This window comes from Gorilla gorilla, chromosome X (assembly GCF_029281585.2).
Source record: "Gorilla gorilla gorilla isolate KB3781 chromosome X, NHGRI_mGorGor1-v2.1_pri, whole genome shotgun sequence".
Lineage (NCBI taxonomy): Eukaryota > Metazoa > Chordata > Mammalia > Primates > Hominidae > Gorilla > Gorilla gorilla.
The window spans coordinates 59,752,150-59,772,548 of record NC_073247.2 but is presented as its reverse complement, the minus strand read 5'-3'; the positions used below and the strand labels follow the sequence as shown (position 1 = coordinate 59,772,548).

Sequence of the window (20,399 nt, the reverse complement as noted above, 5' to 3'; positions counted from 1 at the left end):
GATATCTATCATTTGTAGCATCAGAATCACAGAGGGTGAAGTGACAGTATTAGGGAAACAGGACAGCCAGAGTGACACCACGTGAAAATAAACTCCGTCTTGAAAGTAGCAAGATACATAGTCCTGCCAGTCACAACCCATGGTCCTAAGATGTTTGGAGTTGAGAAAACAGATGAAAGGTACCTCCAAGGACATGCTCCCACAGCAGCGGAAAGTGCACGGTTCCCAACACCCATTAACAATATATGCTTTCAACAGAATTATGCTTTCATGGACTTACACACTGGTAAGTCAAGGATAGTTTTCTTTAAATCAATAGAATGATAAAAGTCATCATGCTCTTAGCCCACCCGCACAAAGGCACAGATTAAGTTTAGTCTTTATATAGGTAAGACCCCTATATAAGAAAAACCAGACCAGGCCAAGGCTCACGCCTGTAATCCTAGTATTTTGGGAGGCTGAGCTGGCCAGATCACCTGAGCTCAGGACTTCGAGACCAGCCTAAGCAACATCAGAAAATCTCATCGCTACAAAAAAACAAACAAAAAACCGTCGAAAAATTAGCTGGGCATGGTGGCATGTACCTATACTCACAGCTACTCAGGAGGCTGAGGTGGGAGGAGCGCTTGAGCCCAGGAGGTCAAGGCTGCAGCGAGCTCTGATAACACCACCGCACTCCAGCCTCGGTGACAGAGTGAGACCCTGTCTCAAGTTTTAATAATCGAACCTAAAAACGTACAAATTTATCAATCGAATTCACTATATCAACACATGAATGGGAAAAAATGCTGTGGTAATCGAAATAGATGCACTGTTTGATGAAAATCAACATATATTCAAATGAATACTCTCAGCAAATTTGGAACAGAATGGAATGATTCACTCTGATAAAGTCCGTCTACAAAAAAGGAGAGTAAATAGGATGGTGAAATGTTGAAATTTTTCGGTTTCTCATCAGGGATGAGACAAGGATGTCCACTGTCACCACTGTAACGGGTGGGTCTGCACAATGCCATAAAATCAGAAAAGGAAATAAAACTCTTTACAACGGCAACGACGGGCCCGCCACGGTGGCCCACGCCAGTAATCCCAGCACTGTGGGAGGTGAGATGGGTGCATCACTTGCACTCAAAAGTTCAACAACAGCCCGGGAAACATGGCAAAACCCCGTCTCTACAAAAAATACAAAAGGAAAAAGAAAAAAAAATGGCGGAAACAAAACTCCTCTTATTCAAGGATGATATGTTTCTGTATATTGAAGACCTAGAAGTAAACTTTGGAATTCACAAGCATATTTCACAAGGCCGCTGGATAGAAAACCAATATGTAAGAATTATGTCTCCACCGGGCGCGGTTCCTCATGCCTGTAATCCCAGCACTTTGGGAGGCCAAGGCAGGTGAATCATGAGGTCAGGAGTTCAAGAGCACCCCGGCCAAGATGGCGAAAGCCCATCTCTAGTAAAAACACAAAACTTAGCCAGGCGTGCCGGTGGGTGCCTATAATCCCAGCTACTCGGGAGGCTGAGGCAGACAATTGCTTGAATCCGGGAGGCAGGGTTGCAGCGAGCAGAGGTCGCGCCACTGCACTCCAGCCTGGGTGACAGAGCAAGACTCCGTCTCAAAAGAGAACAAAGAAAGAAAGAAAAAAAAAAAAGAATGATGTCTCTACATACCAGTTCAGAGAGTTACAATACACAATTTCAAAGAATGATACATATTTCACAGCATCAAAAAGCTAGAAATAAAATTCACAAAAGATGCGCAAGACTTCTTTGCAGAAGGCTGTAAAGCTTTATTGGGAGAATTTTAATGAACAAATTTCCAACATAGGAGCAGCCTGCATCATTTCAACGTGTCTTCTTTTAACACTGTGATTGCTTTTCACCTGTAACAGAAACACAACAATTGGGAACATGACTTAGCAACAGATTATTCAGATGACCCTAAAGGCATACAAAGCACACTACAGTTGGGGTTTTATTAAATGGACTAAAAACAGAACCCTATGGGTGATCCCGTGTCTTACACGCAATTGAACCTCTGCATAAACTTTGAGCGTAGACCTGCAGAATTTAAAAGTAATTTCCTCCCTGAACATCAAGTGCTTCCTTTCAAGTCACAAGCACTTACAATTAACAGTCAGCAATTTGGAAAACACATGTGTAAAGCATACTTCAGTTGATTACTCAGGAAGTACTAGAGTCATGGTCTTTCAACTTTAAATCTTATCAATTCATGTCTCTAAAGCTGAAACTTACATGTAACATTTGATATGATTAGAGATGACTATATCGTATGTGTGTCTACAGTCTTATTAGAAATAGTGGCTCATGAAGACTGACAGTGGGGCAGGGAGCATGCATAGCACAGGCATCTTACTCACACCCATGCTGAGCATCACTGACCTACATGCCACAGATGATAGGAACTAAACGGTCTCTCGCCATTTGATATTTATTTCAGTCACTCAAGGTTTCCGTGGGGAAAGATTTAAGAAGCAATTGTACCATTTGACCCAGCCATCCCATTACTGGGTATATACCCAAAGGACTATAAATCATGCTGCTATAAAGACACATGCACACGTATGTTTAGTGTGGCATTATTCACGATAGCAAAGACTTGGAACCAACCCAAATGTCCAACAACGATAGACTGGATTAAGAAAATGTGGCACATATACACCATGGAATACTATGCAGCCCTAAAAAATGATGAGTTCCTGTCCTTTGTAGGGACATGGATGAAACTGGAAATCATCATTCTCAGTAAACTATCGCAAGAACAAAAAAACCAAACACCGCATATTCTCACTCATAGGTGGGAACTGAACAATGAGATCACATGGACAGAGGAAGGGGAATATCACACTCTGGGGACTGTTGTGGGGTGGGGGGAGGGGGGAGGGATAGCACTGGGAGATGTACCTAATGCTAGATGATGAGATAGTGGGTGCAGCGCACCAGCATGGCACGTGTATACATATGTAACTAACCTGCACAATGTGCACATGTACCCTAAAACTTAAAGTATAATAATAAATAAATAAATAAAAGAAAAAAAAAGAAGCAATTGTTCATTAAAAGCCAGAGAAACCCTGCCTGGGCAACACAGTGAGACCTCATCTCTACAAAAATGAAAACAAAAAAATGTAGTCAGGCACGGTGGCTTGTGCATGTAGTTCCAGCCACTCAGGAGGCTGAGGTGGGAGGACGGCTTTAGCCTGGGAGCCAGAGGTTGCAGTGAGCTGAAATTGCATCACTGCACTCCAGCCTGGGTGACACACTGAGACTCTGTCGCAAACAAACAAACAAACCAAGAAGAGGGAGAATTCACAATTTCACAAGATCTTACACTACGTATTCAGCTCTCCACACGGAAAAACTAGGATGAAGCAGAGTGCCCGCTCACTTTCTTACTGACAATGAAATCTCAATTCAGAGATTTTCAGATGACTCGGGCCAGGGTTTCATGATTTGTGATTAACAAACCATGCGAAGCAGATGATCTCTGTGTCCCACGCATTCTATGCAACAGGATCAGAGTATGAAAGAACCGGAATGGAAAATGGTTTTAAAATCTCTGACTTAAACTCACTATTTTCGTAAGAACCAAAGATAGGTTTAGAAGTGAAAGGACTCACTCAGAATCTCGCCAAGGCTGTAAGAGCTGGTATTAGAACCCGCATGAGTGCTTCAGCATTTTTCACACCAAGTGATGGGTGTTACAAACGTGTTATGTATTGATTAAAAGCAGACCTTTACAAAAGCATCTGAAAATTGTGAGCTACTGGTTTAAGGATTTATACTCAAAAGTTTTAATTCAACATAGCTTTGACTCAGTTTGTTTCCCTATCTGACAGTCTATCAGTCGGGTGCTGGGGCCTGAACTACGTTTCAAATAACCTTTATATAAGAACTCTGTTACTAAAGAGGCAGTATTGTTACCTCTCTGTTATTAAAAATATAATGCTGGGTCGGGCACGGTGGCTCTCGCCTGTAATCCCGGCAATTTCCATGGTCGAGGCAGGTGGATCACCTGAGGTCAGGAGTTCGGGAACAACCTGTGCAACATAACGAAACCCTGTCTCTACTAAAAATACAAAAATTAGCTGGGCGCGGCGGAGCATGCCTGTAAGCCCGGCTCCGCCAGAGGCTCAGGCAGGAGAATCACTTGAACCCTGGAGACAGAATTTCCAGTGAGCCGAGATGGCACCACTGCACTCCAGCCTGGTCTTCAGAGCGAGACTCCGTCTCAAAAACATAGTAAGAATTACAATATGATACCGTGGAAACAGACACCCTACAGTGTGCATGCCTAATGGATTGCCTACCTTCTTCAGGCGTTTTCACCTCCTCTGGATTTGGCGGGTCCATCTCCTGCCCATCAGGACCATCTTCACACTCACCCCCAGTCTGTGGGTGACCCTGTTCCTGACTATCAGCTTCAGGCTTTGGCCCTTAAAAATAAAAAATACGTATCAATTTAAGCAGTAAAACATAAAGTATGAATAAGAAAATAATATTCATGCTCTCGGTATTATTATACAAAAGCTTTAGCTAACGTAATAATAAATGTGTTGATAAGAATCCCAGGAACATTATTTCAGGAGTCTGTTAGCAGAAAACAGGAAAACAAGGTGTTCCAAATAATACCCTCTTCCTTTCCGAAGACTGCCCTCAGACAACTTTGCTGCCTCCTTTGCACTTCTCTGTTATTCTACTTCTGATTGTCCTTCTCGTATTAAATGACCCAAGGCTCAAATCCCGTCTCTCACAGCACTTACACTCCTAGCGCTTAGACTCTTACATGGCATGAGTAGCCACCAATAAACGCTGAGTGAGAAAACTCTTTTAAAAATACATGAAAAAGCCCAAACTGCAGAATATTCTGCAAACCAACTGGTCTATCCTCTCCAAAAATGTCCGTATCGTGAATGACAAGAAAAATTAAGGAAACATTACAGGTTAAAGGAAACTAAAAACACCTGAAAAGCACATGCAAGGTGTGATTCTGAACTGGACTCTGGATCAGAAAAAGAAATCCTATCAATAAAATTAGCTGGGCCGGGCGTGGGGTCTCACGCCTGCAATCCAAACATTTTGGGATGCCAAGGTGGGCAGAGCAGGTGAGGCCAGAAGTTCAAGACCGCAGTGGCCGGCGCCTGTAGTCCCAGCTACACGGGAGGCTGAGGCATGAGAATCCCTAGAACCTGGGAGGTGTAGATTGCAGTGAGCCGAGGTCGCACTACTGCACTCCAACCTGGCCCACAGAGAGACTCCGTCTCAACAAAGAAAAGAAAAAGGAAAAAAGAAATTTTCTGGGGAACTGGCAAAATTTGAGTATGCACTCTGTATTAAATGACTCCGTTTTCTCATTGTTAAATTTCCTGATTTTGATCTTTGTGCAGTGATGATCCAAGAAATGACTTTCTCTTTGTTCTGACGATATACACACCCTCAAGTACATAGGATAAAGGACCATAATACCTGAAACTTTATCGAAACAATTCAGCATTAATAACAGTAAACACATGTCCGTATGTGTGTGTGTGTGTGTGTGTGTGTGTGTGTGAGTGTGTGGGCAGCACGGTAAGAGAGGGAGGGAAGAGATGTGAAACCTATGAAGAGAAAGCTATTAACAATTGGTGAATCCAGATGAACAGTATATGAGTTCATTGTACTATTCTTGCAAATTTTCTATAAATGTTATGTCTTGGAGATACATACAGTAAAAATTTAAAAGAATATATGATAACTGCACTGAACTTCAGGAAGAAAGGAACTTTTAATTGTGGTAAAAAATACACATATCCTAAAATTTACCATCTTAACTATTTTTAAGTGGTACAGTTCACTGAGGAGTTACGTTTGCAACATTACCAGCCACTAGGCACAAAAACTTTGCATCTGTGTTTTCCTATACCTTGAAACCTTTCTTTATTTAATGAATTTATTTATGTATTTATTTATTCATTCATTTATTTATTAGCGATGAGGTCTCACTGTGTTTCCCAGGCTGGGCTTGAACTCCAGGGCTCAAGCAATCCTCTCACCTCAGCCTCCCAAGTAGCTGGGACTATGAGTGCATGGCATTCAGCCCAGCTTTAGACCTTTCTCCTAAATGACAATCTAAGGATAAACCACAGGACATGTAGAATGCTTATATTCAGCCGTAGAGTACCAACAGCAGTGTGCGTCAGCTGAGAAATCTGAAGTCTACCACGTGGATAGGATTTCAGTTACAATTACAATGTCAGTTTCTGAAGGATTGATTAGCTGGATGGATTTGAGGACTATGGAAAATCTTACAGTCACGACACCCATTACCTATTGGGGTAAAGAGAAACTTCACTTTGTTCAAATAAAGTTATATTTAGGTCCGAAGGTCCTAAAGGTAATATTCCATAAATGAACCCCGTGAAGAACAAAACACCAAATACAACATTGTTTGTGAATCACAGAAAATATACTGTCCCGCACTGAGAATAAGGGAGTGGGCGGACAGCAATTAATGGGCATTGTTGTCAGTCAGATTCTAGGAACTTTTAACAGTGCATCCCTGGAATAATCCATGACCTCCGTTACATAGATGCTTCCTTTCAAAACATTTTATCTCGGAGAAATTATTTCCATCTCACGTTAATCTCAGGATAATTCCGTTTTTGCTTTTCTAACCATAAAAGGATTTAATCACCTCCTAAAAGCCGCTGAGAAAAATCACTAAACCAGCTACCTGTATGGCAGTATCCTCATTTATCCAGCTTTTATCAAACGTACCATATAAAAATATCAATCAAAGGAAACGGGGGCCAACATTCAGCGACTCGGTTTTTGGAGCTGCTCCTGCTCCTCTGAACTGGGTCTATTCTTGGGTCAGTACTAAGCTACCTTACAGTAAAGCCTTTTGAGTTTTAAGCATTTTCAGCAAAATCACTTCCTTCTTTACAGCAACATACATGATAGGAAGACACAAACCTTGGAACACAGTACAAATGTTGTATTCACCAGTCAAGGGTTCTTGGATAACACACAATCCTGGCACCTCCATTCTCTCATTCATAAAGTCGAGAACTTTTATCATAGTGAGGGATTTGCCTAAGCTAAGCTGCAAACTACATAGCCTCCTCGCTTTTCCAGTCAATTTCAGGCATTCTTTCCGTTGTTTTCTTTCCTCCTGTGCCTCCTATGTGACAATGCCTAACACACACACACACACACACACGTGCAAACACACACACGAACACACACACACGCACACACCAGCAGACGTTCTTCTTCCCTTTCCCTCACCTTGACCTGCAGATGCTCCCTCATCCTCTCCCTCCTGAGCAGCTGCAGGATCCTGACGTTGAGTTGCTGGTTCCCCTTCTTCAGGTGTTGGTGGTTCCACTTCATCACTGAACTGCTCGGGCTGGGGAATATGTGTGGGTGTGCAAATAAAAAATAAGTTTCGTTACTGATACAAAATTTTACATATATACACAGAATACATAGCTATTTCTGGTCATAACTAAGCCTAAAGACATTTCTCCAACTCTATGCTCTATGCCCAATAAGGTTACTCCACCCACAGGGAGGTTACTGTGAGAAAAGTGACGCACGAGGACTTTGGAGGCTGTTATACTCTGTGTTGGAATACATGTGTACAATCTGTCATTAACAAACAAAGCCTGAGAAAGAAGTCATGGGCAAAAGCTGGAGAACACGAGAGGAAAAAAAAAATCCTCCAGAATCAACGTTTCCTTCATGAGATGCCATCATCATCTTTTATGAGCAGGAAAGACCTTTATCAGCATTTCCACACTAATGCAACAACGCTATCACAAAAATTAATTTCTACTAATAGAAAACATCGAATTAACGTTTAAGCACTCACCCGCATAGGCCCAATCATTTCAGGAGGCTGTACATAGCGTCTTGGTCTAGGCCGATAGGTCGATCTTCCTCGCCAACTCATATTTCACACTGAAAACAGACAACCGTGATTGGGAACGTGCGCTCCAGAGGGCTGCTATATTCGATCACTTCCATGGATAAATGTTAACTTGCCGTTTTACTTTTGAAAATACTCTCAAAATGAGTCCCAGAGTTAAGCATACGTGTGTACGCTGTCTGAGTGCCTACAAAGCCACTTATGCTGGCCAGGCTGGCAGAGCAATCATCTTAAGGCGTGTGGCAAAAGGCAGAGGACATTTTTTTCTAAATTTCTTTTGGACACGCGGTCTCGCTGTGTTGCTCAGGCTGGAGTGCAGCGGCGTGATCACAGCTCACTGCAGCCTCGACCTCCCGCTCAGGGGATCCTCCCACCTCAGTGTCCCGAGTAACTGGGACTACGTAGGCGAGCGCCACTGCGCCCCGCAGACAGAGGTCATTTCTGATGAGGTTTAGTTTCACAAGTGCACTCCCCACGAAAACCCTAGTGAATCACAATTCTCGTGATTGCTGCTTTGGGCACACTCCCACTTCCTAGAGCCATTCACCCCCCTCACAACAAGTTTGGTTGGACCGCACTGCCTCGCCCACTCCTTCCCACTGTTTTCGGACCTTCCATGGCGGAGGTGAGACCTTGCAGTGCTTCTCACTCGGGCGCTCCGCACTCCACACCGCTGGGGGGGCGCTCACCAGGCCGCAGCCTTCCCAGGTGCCAGGCCCCTTCTTCACCGCCCGCCTCGCCCCCGCCGGGGGCCCCATTCAGGGAATCTGCCCTGTGTCGTCGGGGGTTCCCGGCACCTCGGGACTTCCATCCCCCCAACAGCACTCACCCCATCTTCACCTGAGCCCCTGACCGCCTCCCCTCCACGGCCCACCTTCCTCCCCGTCCAGGCCCCTTCACGACCATGAAGCCGCTGGTGGCCTCGCAGCCTGTGAAGGGAAGGAGGACGACCTCGTGGCCCTTCTCCCTCAGAGGCCACAGACCAGGAAGCGGGACCCGCCTGACCCACCCGAGGCCCTCTCCACCCTCACTCACACTTCAGTCCCCGGGATGACTGGCCTGCAGACCTACCAGATGAATCTCAGTAGAGGAAAAAGAGTCCGGACGGCAGGAACCAGACAGCACTGCCTCACAGCTCCCTGGCGTTCTTCACGCGGGCGAAGGGGCCGGGCAGAAGACGCCCAGTGAACATGCGCACTGAGGCGGGAGCCCAGGGAGCATGCGCGGCTGTGGGCTGGGGAGGGCTGCCGTTCCCAGCGCCACGCCCCAAACCCTCGATGCCCATCCTCATTGAGGATAAGGGAATCCCACCTCCCTCTGCTGTTTCCTATGCCTCTGGGACTCAAGTAGTGCTCCCCTCAAAACTCACCCCATCTTCAACTGAACCCCACCCCCAACCCAGGGCCCTCTCTTGCCCCGGCCCCACCATGGGGACAAGGACCACTGTGACCGGCTGGGAAGACAGGTGAACCACCTGCGAAAACAGAAATAGCAGCCTATCCCAAAAGGAAATTGTTCAATGTGAACAAGTCAGAGAAAGAGACTGAAAGAAAAATGAATAGAATCGCTAGGACCCGTAAGAAAATGCTAAAACGATATCTATCATTTGTAGCATCAGAATCGCAGAGGGTGAAGTGACAGTATTAGGGAAACAGGACAGCCAGAGTGACACCACGTGAAAATAAACTCCGTCTTGAAAGTAGCAAGATACATAGTCCTGCCAGTCACAACCCATGGTCCTAAGATGTTTGGAGTTGAGAAAACAGATGAAAGGTACCTCCAAGGACATGCTCCCACAGCAGCGGAAAGTGCACGGTTCCCAACACCCATTAACAATATATGCTTTCAACAGAATTATGCTTTCATGGACTTACACACTGGTAAGTCAAGGATAGTTTTCTTTAAATCAATAGAATGATAAAAGTCATCATGCTCTTAGCCCACCCGCACAAAGGCACAGATTAAGTTTAGTCTTTATATAGGTAAGACCCCTATATAAGAAAAACCAGACCAGGCCAAGGCTCACGCCTGTAATCCTAGTATTTTGGGAGGCTGAGCTGGCCAGATCACCTGAGCTCAGGACTTCGAGACCAGCCTAAGCAACATCAGAAAATCTCATCGCTACAAAAAACAAACAAAAAACCGTCGAAAAATTAGCTGGGCATGGTGGCATGTACCTATACTCACAGCTACTCAGGAGGCTGAGGTGGGAGGAGCGCTTGAGCCCAGGAGGTCAAGGCTGCAGCGAGCTCTGATAACACCACCGCACTCCAGCCTCGGTGACAGAGTGAGACAGAGTGAGATCAAGTTTTAATAATCGAACCTAAAAACGTACAAATTTATCAATCGAATTCACTATATCAACACATGAATGGGAAAAAATGCTGTGGTAATCGAAATAGATGCACTGTTTGATGAAAATCAACATATATTCAAATGAATACTCTCAGCAAATTTGGAACAGAATGGAATGATTCACTCTGATAAAGTCCGTCTACAAAAAAAGGAGAGTAAATAGGATGGTGAAATGTTGAAATTTTTTGGTTTCTCATCAGGGATGAGACAAGGATGTCCACTGTCACCACTGTAACGGGTGGGTCTGCACAATGCCATAAAATCAGAAAAGGAAATAAAACTCTTTACAACGGCAACGACGGGCCCGCCACGGTGGCCCACGCCAGTAATCCCAGCACTGTGGGAGGTGAGATGGGTGCATCACTTGCACTCAAAAGTTCTACAACAGCCCGGGAAACATGGCAAAACCCCGTCTCTACAAAAAATACAAAAGGAAAAAGAAAAAAAAAATGGCGGAAACAAAACTCCTCTTATTCAAGGATGATATGTTTCTGTATATTGAAGACGGAAAACGACCTAGAAGTAAACTTTGGAATTCACAAGCATATTTCACAAGGCCGCTGGATAGAAAACCAATATGTAGGAATTATGTCTCCACCGGGCGCGGTTCCTCATGCCTGTAATCCCAGCACTTTGGGAGGCCAAGGCAGGTGAATCATGAGGTCAGGAGTTCAAGAGCACCCCGGCCAAGATGGCGAAAGCCCATCTCTAGTAAAAACACAAAACTTAGCCAGGCGTGCCGGTGGGTGCCTATAATCCCAGCTACTCGGGAGGCTGAGGCAGACAATTGCTTGAATCCGGGAGGCAGGGTTGCAGCGAGCAGAGATCGCGCCACTGCACTCCAGCCTGGGTGACAGAGCAAGACTCCGTCTCAAAAGAGAACAAAGAAAGAAAGAAAAAAAAAAGAACGATGTCTCTACATACCAGCTCAGAGAGTTACAATACACGATTTCAAAGAATGATACATATTTCACAGCATCAAAAAGCTAGAAATAAAATTCACAAAAGATGCGCAAGACTTCTTTGCAGAAGGCTGTAAAGCTTTATTGGGAGAATTTTAATGAACAAATTTCCAACATAGGAGCAGCCTGCATCATTTCAACGTGTCTTCTTTTAACACTGTGATTGCTTTTCACCTGTAACAGAAACACAACAGTTGGGAACATGACTTAGCAACAGATTATTCAGATGACCCTAAAGGCATACAAAGCACACTACAGTTTGGGTTTTATTAAATGGACTAAAAACAGAACCCTATGGGTGATCCCGTGTCTTACACGCAATTGAACCTCTGCATAAACTTTGAGCGTAGACCTGCAGAATTTAAAAGTAATTTCCTCCCTGAACATCAAGCGCTTCCTTTCAAGTCACAAGCACTTACAATTAACAGTCAGCAATTTGGAAAACACATGTGTAAAGCATACTTCAGTTGATTACTCAGGAAGTACTAGAGTCATGGTCTTTCAACTTTAAATCTTATCAATTCATGTCTCTAAAGCTGAAACTTACATGTAACATTTGATATGATTAGAGATGACTATATCGTATGTGTGTCTACAGTCTTATTAGAAATAGTGGCTCATGAAGACTGACAGTGGGGCAGGGAGCATGCATAGCACAGGCATCTTACTCACACCCATGCTGAGCATCACTGACCTACATGCCACAGATGATAGGAACTAAACGGTCTCTCGCCATTTGATATTTATTTCAGTCACTCAAGGTTTCCGTGGGGAAAGATTTAAGAAGCAATTGTACCATTTGACCCAGCCATCCCATTACTGGGTATATACCCAAAGGACTATAAATCATGCTGCTATAAAGACACATGCACACGTATGTTTAGTGTGGCATTATTCACGATAGCAAAGACTTGGAACCAACCCAAATGTCCAACAACGATAGACTGGATTAAGAAAATGTGGCACATATACACCATGGAATACTATGCAGCCCTAAAAAATGATGAGTTCCTGTCCTTTGTAGGGACATGGATGAAACTGGAAATCATCATTCTCAGTAAACTATCGCAAGAACAAAAAACCAAACACCGCATATTCTCACTCATAGGTGGGAACTGAACAATGAGATCACATGGACAGAGGAAGGGGAATATCACACTCTGGGGACTGTTGTGGGGTGGGGGGAGGGGGGAGGGATAGCACTGGGAGATGTACCTAATGCTAGATGATGAGATAGTGGGTGCAGCGCACCAGCATGGCACGTGTATACATATGTAACTAACCTGCACAATGTGCACATGTACCCTAAAACTTAAAGTATAATAATAAATAAATAAATAAAAGAAAAAAAAAGAAGCAATTGTTCATTAAAAGCCAGAGAAACCCTGCCTGGGCAACACAGTGAGACCTCATCTCTACAAAAATGAAAACAAAAAAATGTAGTCAGGCACGGTGGCTTGTGCATGTAGTTCCAGCCACTCAGGAGGCTGAGGTGGGAGGACGGCTTTAGCCTGGGAGCCAGAGGTTGCAGTGAGCTGAAATTGCATCACTGCACTCCAGCCTGGGTGACACACTGAGACTCTGTCGCAAACAAACAAACAAACCAAGAAGAGGGAGAATTCACAATTTCACAAGATCTTACACTACGTATTCAGCTCTCCACACGGAAAAACTAGGATGAAGCAGAGTGCCCGCTCACTTTCTTACTGACAATGAAATCTCAATTCAGAGATTTTCAGATGACTCGGGCCAGGGTTTCATGATTTGTGATTAACAAACCATGCGAAGCAGATGATCTCTGTGTCCCACGCGTTCTATGCAACAGGATCAGAGTATGAAAGAACCGGAATGGAAAATGGTTTTAAAATCTCTGACTTAAACTCACTATTTTCGTAAGAACCAAAGATAGGTTTAGAAGTGAAAGGACTCACTCAGAATCTCGCCAAGGCTGTAAGAGCTGGTATTAGAACCCGCATGAGTGCTTCAGCATTTTTCACACCAAGTGATGGGTGTTACAAACGTGTTATGTATTGATTAAAAGCAGACCTTTACAAAAGCATCTGAAAATTGTGAGCTACTGGTTTAAGGATTTATACTCAAAAGTTTTAATTCAACATAGCTTTGACTCAGTTTGTTTCCCTATCTGACAGTCTATCAGTCGGGTGCTGGGGCCTGAACTACGTTTCGAATAACCTTTATATAAGAACTCTGTTACTAAAGAGGCAGTATTGTTACCTCTCTGTTATTAAAAATATAATGCTGGGTCGGGCACGGTGGCTCTCGCCTGTAATCCCGGCAATTTCCATGGTCGAGGCAGGTGGATCACCTGAGGTCAGGAGTTCGGGAACAACCTGTGCAACATAACGAAACCCTGTCTCTACTAAAAATACAAAAATTAGCTGGGCGCGGCGGAGCATGCCTGTAAGCCTGGCTCCGCCAGAGGCTCAGGCAGGAGAATCACTTGAACCCTGGAGACAGAACTTCCAGTGAGCCGAGATGGCACCACTGCACTCCAGCCTGGTCTTCAGAGCGAGACTCCGTCTCAAAAACATAGTAAGAATTACAATACGATACCGTGGAAACAGACACCCTACAGTGTGCATGCCTAATGGATTGCCTACCTTCTTCAGGCGTTTTCACCTCCTCTGGATTTGGCGGGTCCATCTCCTGCCCATCAGGACCATCTTCACACTCACACCCAGTCTGTGGGTGACCCTGTTCCTGACTATCAGCTTCAGGCTTCGGCCCTTAAAAATAAAAAATACGTATCAATTTAAGCAGTAAAACATAAAGTATGAATAAGAAAATAATATTCATGCTCTCGGTATTATTATATAAAAGCTTTAGCTAACGTAATAATAAATGTGTTGATAAGAATCCCAGGAACATTATTTCAGGAGTCTGTTAGCAGAAAACAGGAAAACAAGGTGTTCCAAATAATACCCTCTTCCTTTCCGAAGACTGCCCTCAGACAACTTTGCTGCCTCCTTTGCACTTCTCTGTTATTCTACTTCTGATTGTCCTTCTCGTATTAAATGACTCAAGGCTCAAATCCCGTCTCTCACAGCACTTACACTCCTAGCGCTTAGACTCTTACATGGCATGAGTAGCCACCAATAAACGCTGAGTGAGAAAACTCTTTTAAAAATACATGAAAAAGCCCAAACTGCAGAATATTCTGCAAACCAACTGGTCTATCCTCTCCAAAAATGTCCGTATCGTGAATGACAAGAAAAATTAAGGAAACATTACAGGTTAAAGGAAACTAAAAACACCTGAAAAGCACATGCAAGGTGTGATTCTGAACTGGACTCTGGATCAGAAAAAGAAATCCTATCAATAAAATTAGCTGGGCCGGGCGTGGGGTCTCACGCCTGCAATCCAAACATTTTGGGATGCCAAGGTGGGCAGAGCAGGTGAGGCCAGAAGTTCAAGACCGCAGTGGCCGGCGCCTGTAGTCCCAGCTACACGGGAGGCTGAGGCATGAGAATCCCTAGAACCTGGGAGGTGTAGATTGCAGTGAGCCGAGGTCGCACTACTGCACTCCAACCTGGCCCACAGAGAGAGACTCCGTCTCAACAAAGAAAAGAAAAAGGAAAAAAGAAATTTTCTGGGGAACTGGCAAAATTTCAGTATGCACTCTGTATTAAATGACTCCGTTTTCTCATTGTTAAATATCCTGATTTTGATCTTTGTGCAGTGATGATCCAAGAAATGACTTTCTCTTTGTTCTGACGATATACACACCCTCAAGTACATAGGGTAAAGGACCATAATACCTGAAACTTTATCGAAACAATTCAGCATTAATAACAGTAAACACATGTCCGTATGTGTGTGTGTGTGTGTGTGTGTGTGTGTGTGAGTGTGTGGGCAGCACGGTAAGAGAGGGAGGGAAGAGATGTGAAACCTATGAAGAGAAAGCTATTAACAATTGGTGAATCCAGATGAACAGTATATGAGTTCATTGTACTATTCTTGCAAATTTTCTATAAATGTTATGTCTTGGAGATACATACAGTAAAAATTTAAAAGAATATATGATAACTGCACTGAACTTCAGGAAGAAAGGAACTTTTAATTGTGGTAAAAAATACACATATCCTAAAATTTACCATCTTAACTATTTTTAAGTGGTACAGTTCACTGAGGAGTTACGTTTGCAACATTACCAGCCACTAGGCACAAAAACTTTGCATCTGTGTTTTCCTATACCTTGAAACCTTTCTTTATTTAATGAATTTATTTATGTATTTATTTATTCATTCATTTATTTATTAGCGATGAGGTCTCACTGTGTTTCCCAGGCTGGGCTTGAACTCCAGGGCTCAAGCAATCCTCTCACCTCAGCCTCCCAAGTAGCTGGGACTATGAGTGCATGGCATTCAGCCCAGCTTTAGACCTTTCTCCTAAATGACAATCTAAGGATAAACCACAGGACATGTAGAATGCTTATATTCAGCCGTAGAGTACCAACAGCAGTGTGCGTCAGCTGAGAAATCTGAAGTCTACCACGTGGATAGGATTTCAGTTACAATTACAATGTCAGTTTCTGAAGGATTGATTAGCTGGATGGATTTGAGGACTATGGAAAATCTTACAGTCACGACACCCATTACCTATTGGGGTAAAGAGAAACTTCACTTTGTTCAAATAAAGTTATATTTAGGTCCGAAGGTCCTAAAGGTAATATTCCATAAATGAACCCCGTGAAGAACAAAACACCAAATACAACATTGTTTGTGAATCACAGAAAATATACTGTCCCGCACTGAGAATAAGGGAGTGGGCGGACAGCAATTAATGGGCATTGTTGTCAGTCAGATTCTAGGAACTTTTAACAGTGCATCCCTGGAATAATCCATGACCTCCGTTACATAGATGCTTCCTTTCAAAACATTTTATCTCGGAGAAATTATTTCCATCTCACGTTAATCTCAGGATAATTCCGTTTTTGCTTTTCTAACCATAAAAGGATTTAATCACCTCCTAAAAGCCACTGAGAAAAATCACTAAACCAGCTACCTGTATGGCAGTATCCTCATTTATCCAGCTTTTATCAAACGTACCATATAAAAATATCAATCAAAGGAAACGGGGGCCAACATTCAGCGACTCGGTTTTTGGAGCTGCTCCTGCTCCTCTGAACTGGGTCTATTCTTGGGTCAGTACTAAGCTACCTTACAGTAAAGCCTTTTGAGTTTTAAGCATTTTCAGCAAAATCACTTCCTTCTTTACAGCAACATACATGATAGGAAGACACAAACCTTGGAACACAGTACAAATGTTGTATTCACCAGTCAAGGGTTCTTGGATAACACACAATCCTGGCACCTCCATTCTCTCATTCATAAAGTCGAGAACTTTTATCATAGTGAGGGATTTGCCTAAGCTAAGCTGCAAACTACATAGCCTCCTCGCTTTTCCAGTCAATTTCAGGCATTCTTTCCGTTGTTTTCTTTCCTCCTGTGCCTCCTATGTGACAATGCCTAACACACACACACACACACACACGTGCAAACACACACACGAACACACACACACGCACACACCAGCAGACGTTCTTCTTCCCTTTCCCTCACCTTGACCTGCAGATGCTCCCTCATCCTCTCCCTCCTGAGCAGCTGCAGGATCCTGACGTTGAGTTGCTGGTTCCCCTTCTTCAGGTGTTGGTGGTTCCACTTCATCACTGAACTGCTCGGGCTGGGGAATATGTGTGGGTGTGCAAATAAAAAATAAGTTTCGTTACTGATACAAAATTTTACATATATACACAGAATACATAGCTATTTCTGGTCATAACTAAGCCTAAAGACATTTCTCCAACTCTATGCTCTATGCCCAATAAGGTTACTCCACCCACAGGGAGGTTACTGTGAGAAAAGTGACGCACGAGGACTTTGGAGGCTGTTATACTCTGTGTTGGAATACATGTGTACAATCTGTCATTAACAAACAAAGCCTGAGAAAGAAGTCATGGGCAAAAGCTGGAGAACACGAGAGGAAAAAAAAAATCCTCCAGAATCAACGTTTCCTTCATGAGATGCCATCATCATCTTTTATGAGCAGGAAAGACCTTTATCAGCATTTCCACACTAATGCAACAACGCTATCACAAAAATTAATTTCTACTAATAGAAAACATCGAATTAACGTTTAAGCACTCACCCGCATAGGCCCAATCATTTCAGGAGGCTGTACATAGCGTCTTGGTCTAGGCCGATAGGTCGATCTTCCTCGCCAACTCATATTTCACACTGAAAACAGACAACCGTGATTGGGAACGTGCGCTCCAGAGGGCTGCTATATTCGATCACTTCCATGGATAAATGTTAACTTGCCGTTTTACTTTTGAAAATACTCTCAAAATGAGTCCCAGAGTTAAGCATACGTGTGTACGCTGTCTGAGTGCCTACAAAGCCACTTATGCTGGCCAGGCTGGCAGAGCAATCATCTTAAGGCGTGTGGCAAAAGGCAGAGGACATTTTTTTCTAAATTTCTTTTGGACACGCGGTCTCGCTGTGTTGCTCAGGCTGGAGTGCAGCGGCGTGATCACAGCTCACTGCAGCCTCGACCTCCCGCTCAGGGGATCCTCCCACCTCAGTGTCCCGAGTAACTGGGACTACGTAGGCGAGCGCCACTGCGCCCCGCAGACAGAGGTCATTTCTGATGAGGTTTAGTTTCACAAGTGCACTCCCCACGAAAACCCTAGTGAATCACAATTCTCGTGATTGCTGCTTTGGGCACACTCCCACTTCCTAGAGCCATTCACCCCCCTCACAACAAGTTTGGTTGGACCGCACTGCCTCGCCCACTCCTTCCCACTGTTTTCGGACCTTCCATGGCGGAGGTGAGACCTTGCAGTGCTTCTCACTCGGGCGCTCCGCACTCCACACCGCTGGGGGGGCGCTCACCAGGCCGCAGCCTTCCCAGGTGCCAGGCCCCTTCTTCACCGCCCGCCTCGCCCCCGCCGGGGGCCCCATTCAGGGAATCTGCCCTGTGTCGTCGGGGGTTCCCGGCACCTCGGGACTTCCATCCCCCCAACAGCACTCACCCCATCTTCACCTGAGCCCCTGACCGCCTCCCCTCCACGGCCCACCTTCCTCCCCGTCCAGGCCCCTTCACGACCACGAAGCCGCTGGTGGCCTCGCAGCCTGTGAAGGGAAGGAGGACGACCTCGTGGCCCTTCTCCCTCAGAGGCCACAGACCAGGAAGCGGGACCCGCCTGACCCACCCGAGGCCCTCTCCACCCTCACTCACACTTCAGTCCCCGGGATGACTGGCCTGCAGACCTACCAGATGAATCTCAGTAGAGGAAAAAGAGTCCGGACGGCAGGAACCAGACAGCACTGCCTCACAGCTCCCTGGCGTTCTTCACGCGGGCGAAGGGGCCGGGCAGAAGACGCCCAGTGAACATGCGCACTGAGGCGGGAGCCCAGGGAGCATGCGCGGCTGTGGGCTGGGGAGGGCTGCCGTTCCCAGCGCCACGCCCCAAACCCTCGATGCCCATCCTCATTGAGGATAAGGGAATCCCACCTCCCTCTGCTGTTTCCTATGCCTCTGGGACTCAAGTAGTGCTCCCCTCAAAACTCACCCCATCTTCAACTGAACCCCACCCCCAACCCAGGGCCCTCTCTTGCCCCGGCCCCACCATGGGGACAAGGACCACTGTGACCGGCTGGGAAGACAGGTGAACCACCTGCGAAAACAGAAATAGCAGCCTATCCCAAAAGGAAATTGTTCAATGTGAACAAGTCAGAGAAAGAGACTGAAAGAAAAATGAATAGAATCGCTAGGACCCGTAAGAAAATGCTAAAACGATATCTATCATTTGTAGCATCAGAATCGCAGAGGGTGAAGTGACAGTATTAGGGAAACAGGACAGCCAGAGTGACACCACGTGAAAATAAACTCCGTCTTGAAAGTAGCAAGATACATAGTCCTGCCAGTCACAACCCATGGTCCTAAGATGTTTGGAGTTGAGAAAACAGATGAAAGGTACCTCCAAGGACATGCTCCCACAGCAGCGGAAAGTGCACGGTTCCCAACACCCATTAACAATATATGCTTTCAACAGAATTATGCTTTCATGGACTTACACACTGGTAAGTCAAGGATAGTTTTCTTTAAATCAATAGAATGATAAAAGTCATCATGCTCTTAGCCCACCCGCACAAAGGCACAGATTAAGTTTAGTCTTTATATAGGTAAGACCCCTATATAAGAAAAACCAGACCAGGCCAAGGCTCACGCCTGTAATCCTAGTATTTTGGGAGGCTGAGCTGGCCAGATCACCTGAGCTCAGGACTTCGAGACCAGCCTAAGCAACATCAGAAAATCTCATCGCTACAAAAAACAAACAAAAAACCGTCGAAAAATTAGCTGGGCATGGTGGCATGTACCTATACTCACAGCTACTCAGGAGGCTGAGGTGGGAGGAGCGCTTGAGCCCAGGAGGTCAAGGCTGCAGCGAGCTCTGATAACACCACCGCACTCCAGCCTCGGTGACAGAGTGAGACCCTGTCTCAAGTTTTAATAATCGAACCTAAAAACGTACAAATTTATCAATCGAATTCACTATATCAACACATGAATGGGAAAAAATGCTGTGGTAATCGAAATAGATGCACTGTTTGATGAAAATCAACATATATTCAAATGAATACTCTCAGCAAATTTGGAACAGAATGGAATGATTCACTCTGATAAAGTCCGTCTACAAAAAAAGGAGAGTAAATAGGATGGTGAAATGTTGAAATTTTTTGGTTTCTCATCAGGGATGAGACAAGGATGTCCACTGTCACCACTGTAACGGGTGGGTCTGCACAATGCCATAAAATCAGAAAAGGAAATAAAACTCTTTACAACGGCAACGACGGGCCCGCCACGGTGGCCCACGCCAGTAATCCCAGCACTGTGGGAGGTGAGATGGGTGCATCACTTGCACTCAAAAGTTCTACAACAGCCCGGGAAACATGGCAAAACCCCGTCTCTACAAAAAATACAAAAGGAAAAAGAAAAAAAAAATGGCGGAAACAAAACTCCTCTTATTCAAGGATGATATGTTTCTGTATATTGAAGACGGAAAACGACCTAGAAGTAAACTTTGGAATTCACAAGCATATTTCACAAGGCCGCTGGATAGAA

The 20,399-nt window shown here is 44.7% G+C and overlaps 2 protein-coding genes across 2 annotated transcripts; both read right to left on the bottom strand.

Moving 5' to 3' along the window:
• Nucleotides 1-1,768: 1,768 nt before the first annotated feature.
• Nucleotides 1,769-9,136, bottom strand: LOC129529773 (G antigen 2D-like). Its single transcript, XM_055375773.2, has 5 exons — nucleotides 9,007-9,136; nucleotides 7,879-7,967; nucleotides 7,293-7,413; nucleotides 4,334-4,459; nucleotides 1,769-1,885 (listed from the first exon to the last, which is right to left on the bottom strand). The coding sequence occupies exons 2-5, from the start codon at nucleotides 7,957-7,959 to the stop codon at nucleotides 1,863-1,865; spliced, it is 351 nt and encodes a 116-aa protein (XP_055231748.1). The 5' UTR covers nucleotides 7,960-7,967; nucleotides 9,007-9,136; the 3' UTR covers nucleotides 1,769-1,862.
• A 2,173-nt stretch (nucleotides 9,137-11,309) lies between these two features.
• Nucleotides 11,310-18,684, bottom strand: LOC101132445 (G antigen 2D). Its single transcript, XM_031005745.3, has 5 exons — nucleotides 18,549-18,684; nucleotides 17,421-17,509; nucleotides 16,835-16,955; nucleotides 13,874-13,999; nucleotides 11,310-11,426 (listed from the first exon to the last, which is right to left on the bottom strand). Exons 2-5 carry the CDS (start codon nucleotides 17,499-17,501, stop codon nucleotides 11,404-11,406), a joined length of 351 nt encoding a protein of 116 aa, XP_030861605.2. The 5' UTR covers nucleotides 17,502-17,509; nucleotides 18,549-18,684; the 3' UTR covers nucleotides 11,310-11,403.
• Between the last annotated feature and the right edge of the window lie 1,715 nt (nucleotides 18,685-20,399).

Coding starts and splice junctions, on each gene's coding strand:
- LOC129529773 (XM_055375773.2), bottom strand. CDS start 7,959: ATGAGTTGGCGAGGAAGATCGACCTATCGGCCTAGACCAAGACGCTAT. Junction 7,414..7,878: donor AAATGATTGGGCCTATGCGG/GTGAGTGCTTAA, acceptor CATATTCCCCAG/CCCGAGCAGTTCAGTGATGA. Junction 4,460..7,292: donor GGGAGCATCTGCAGGTCAAG/GTGAGGGAAAGG, acceptor TTTATTTTTAAG/GGCCAAAGCCTGAAGCTGAT.
- LOC101132445 (XM_031005745.3), bottom strand. CDS start 17,501: ATGAGTTGGCGAGGAAGATCGACCTATCGGCCTAGACCAAGACGCTAT. Junction 16,956..17,420: donor AAATGATTGGGCCTATGCGG/GTGAGTGCTTAA, acceptor CATATTCCCCAG/CCCGAGCAGTTCAGTGATGA. Junction 14,000..16,834: donor GGGAGCATCTGCAGGTCAAG/GTGAGGGAAAGG, acceptor TTTATTTTTAAG/GGCCGAAGCCTGAAGCTGAT.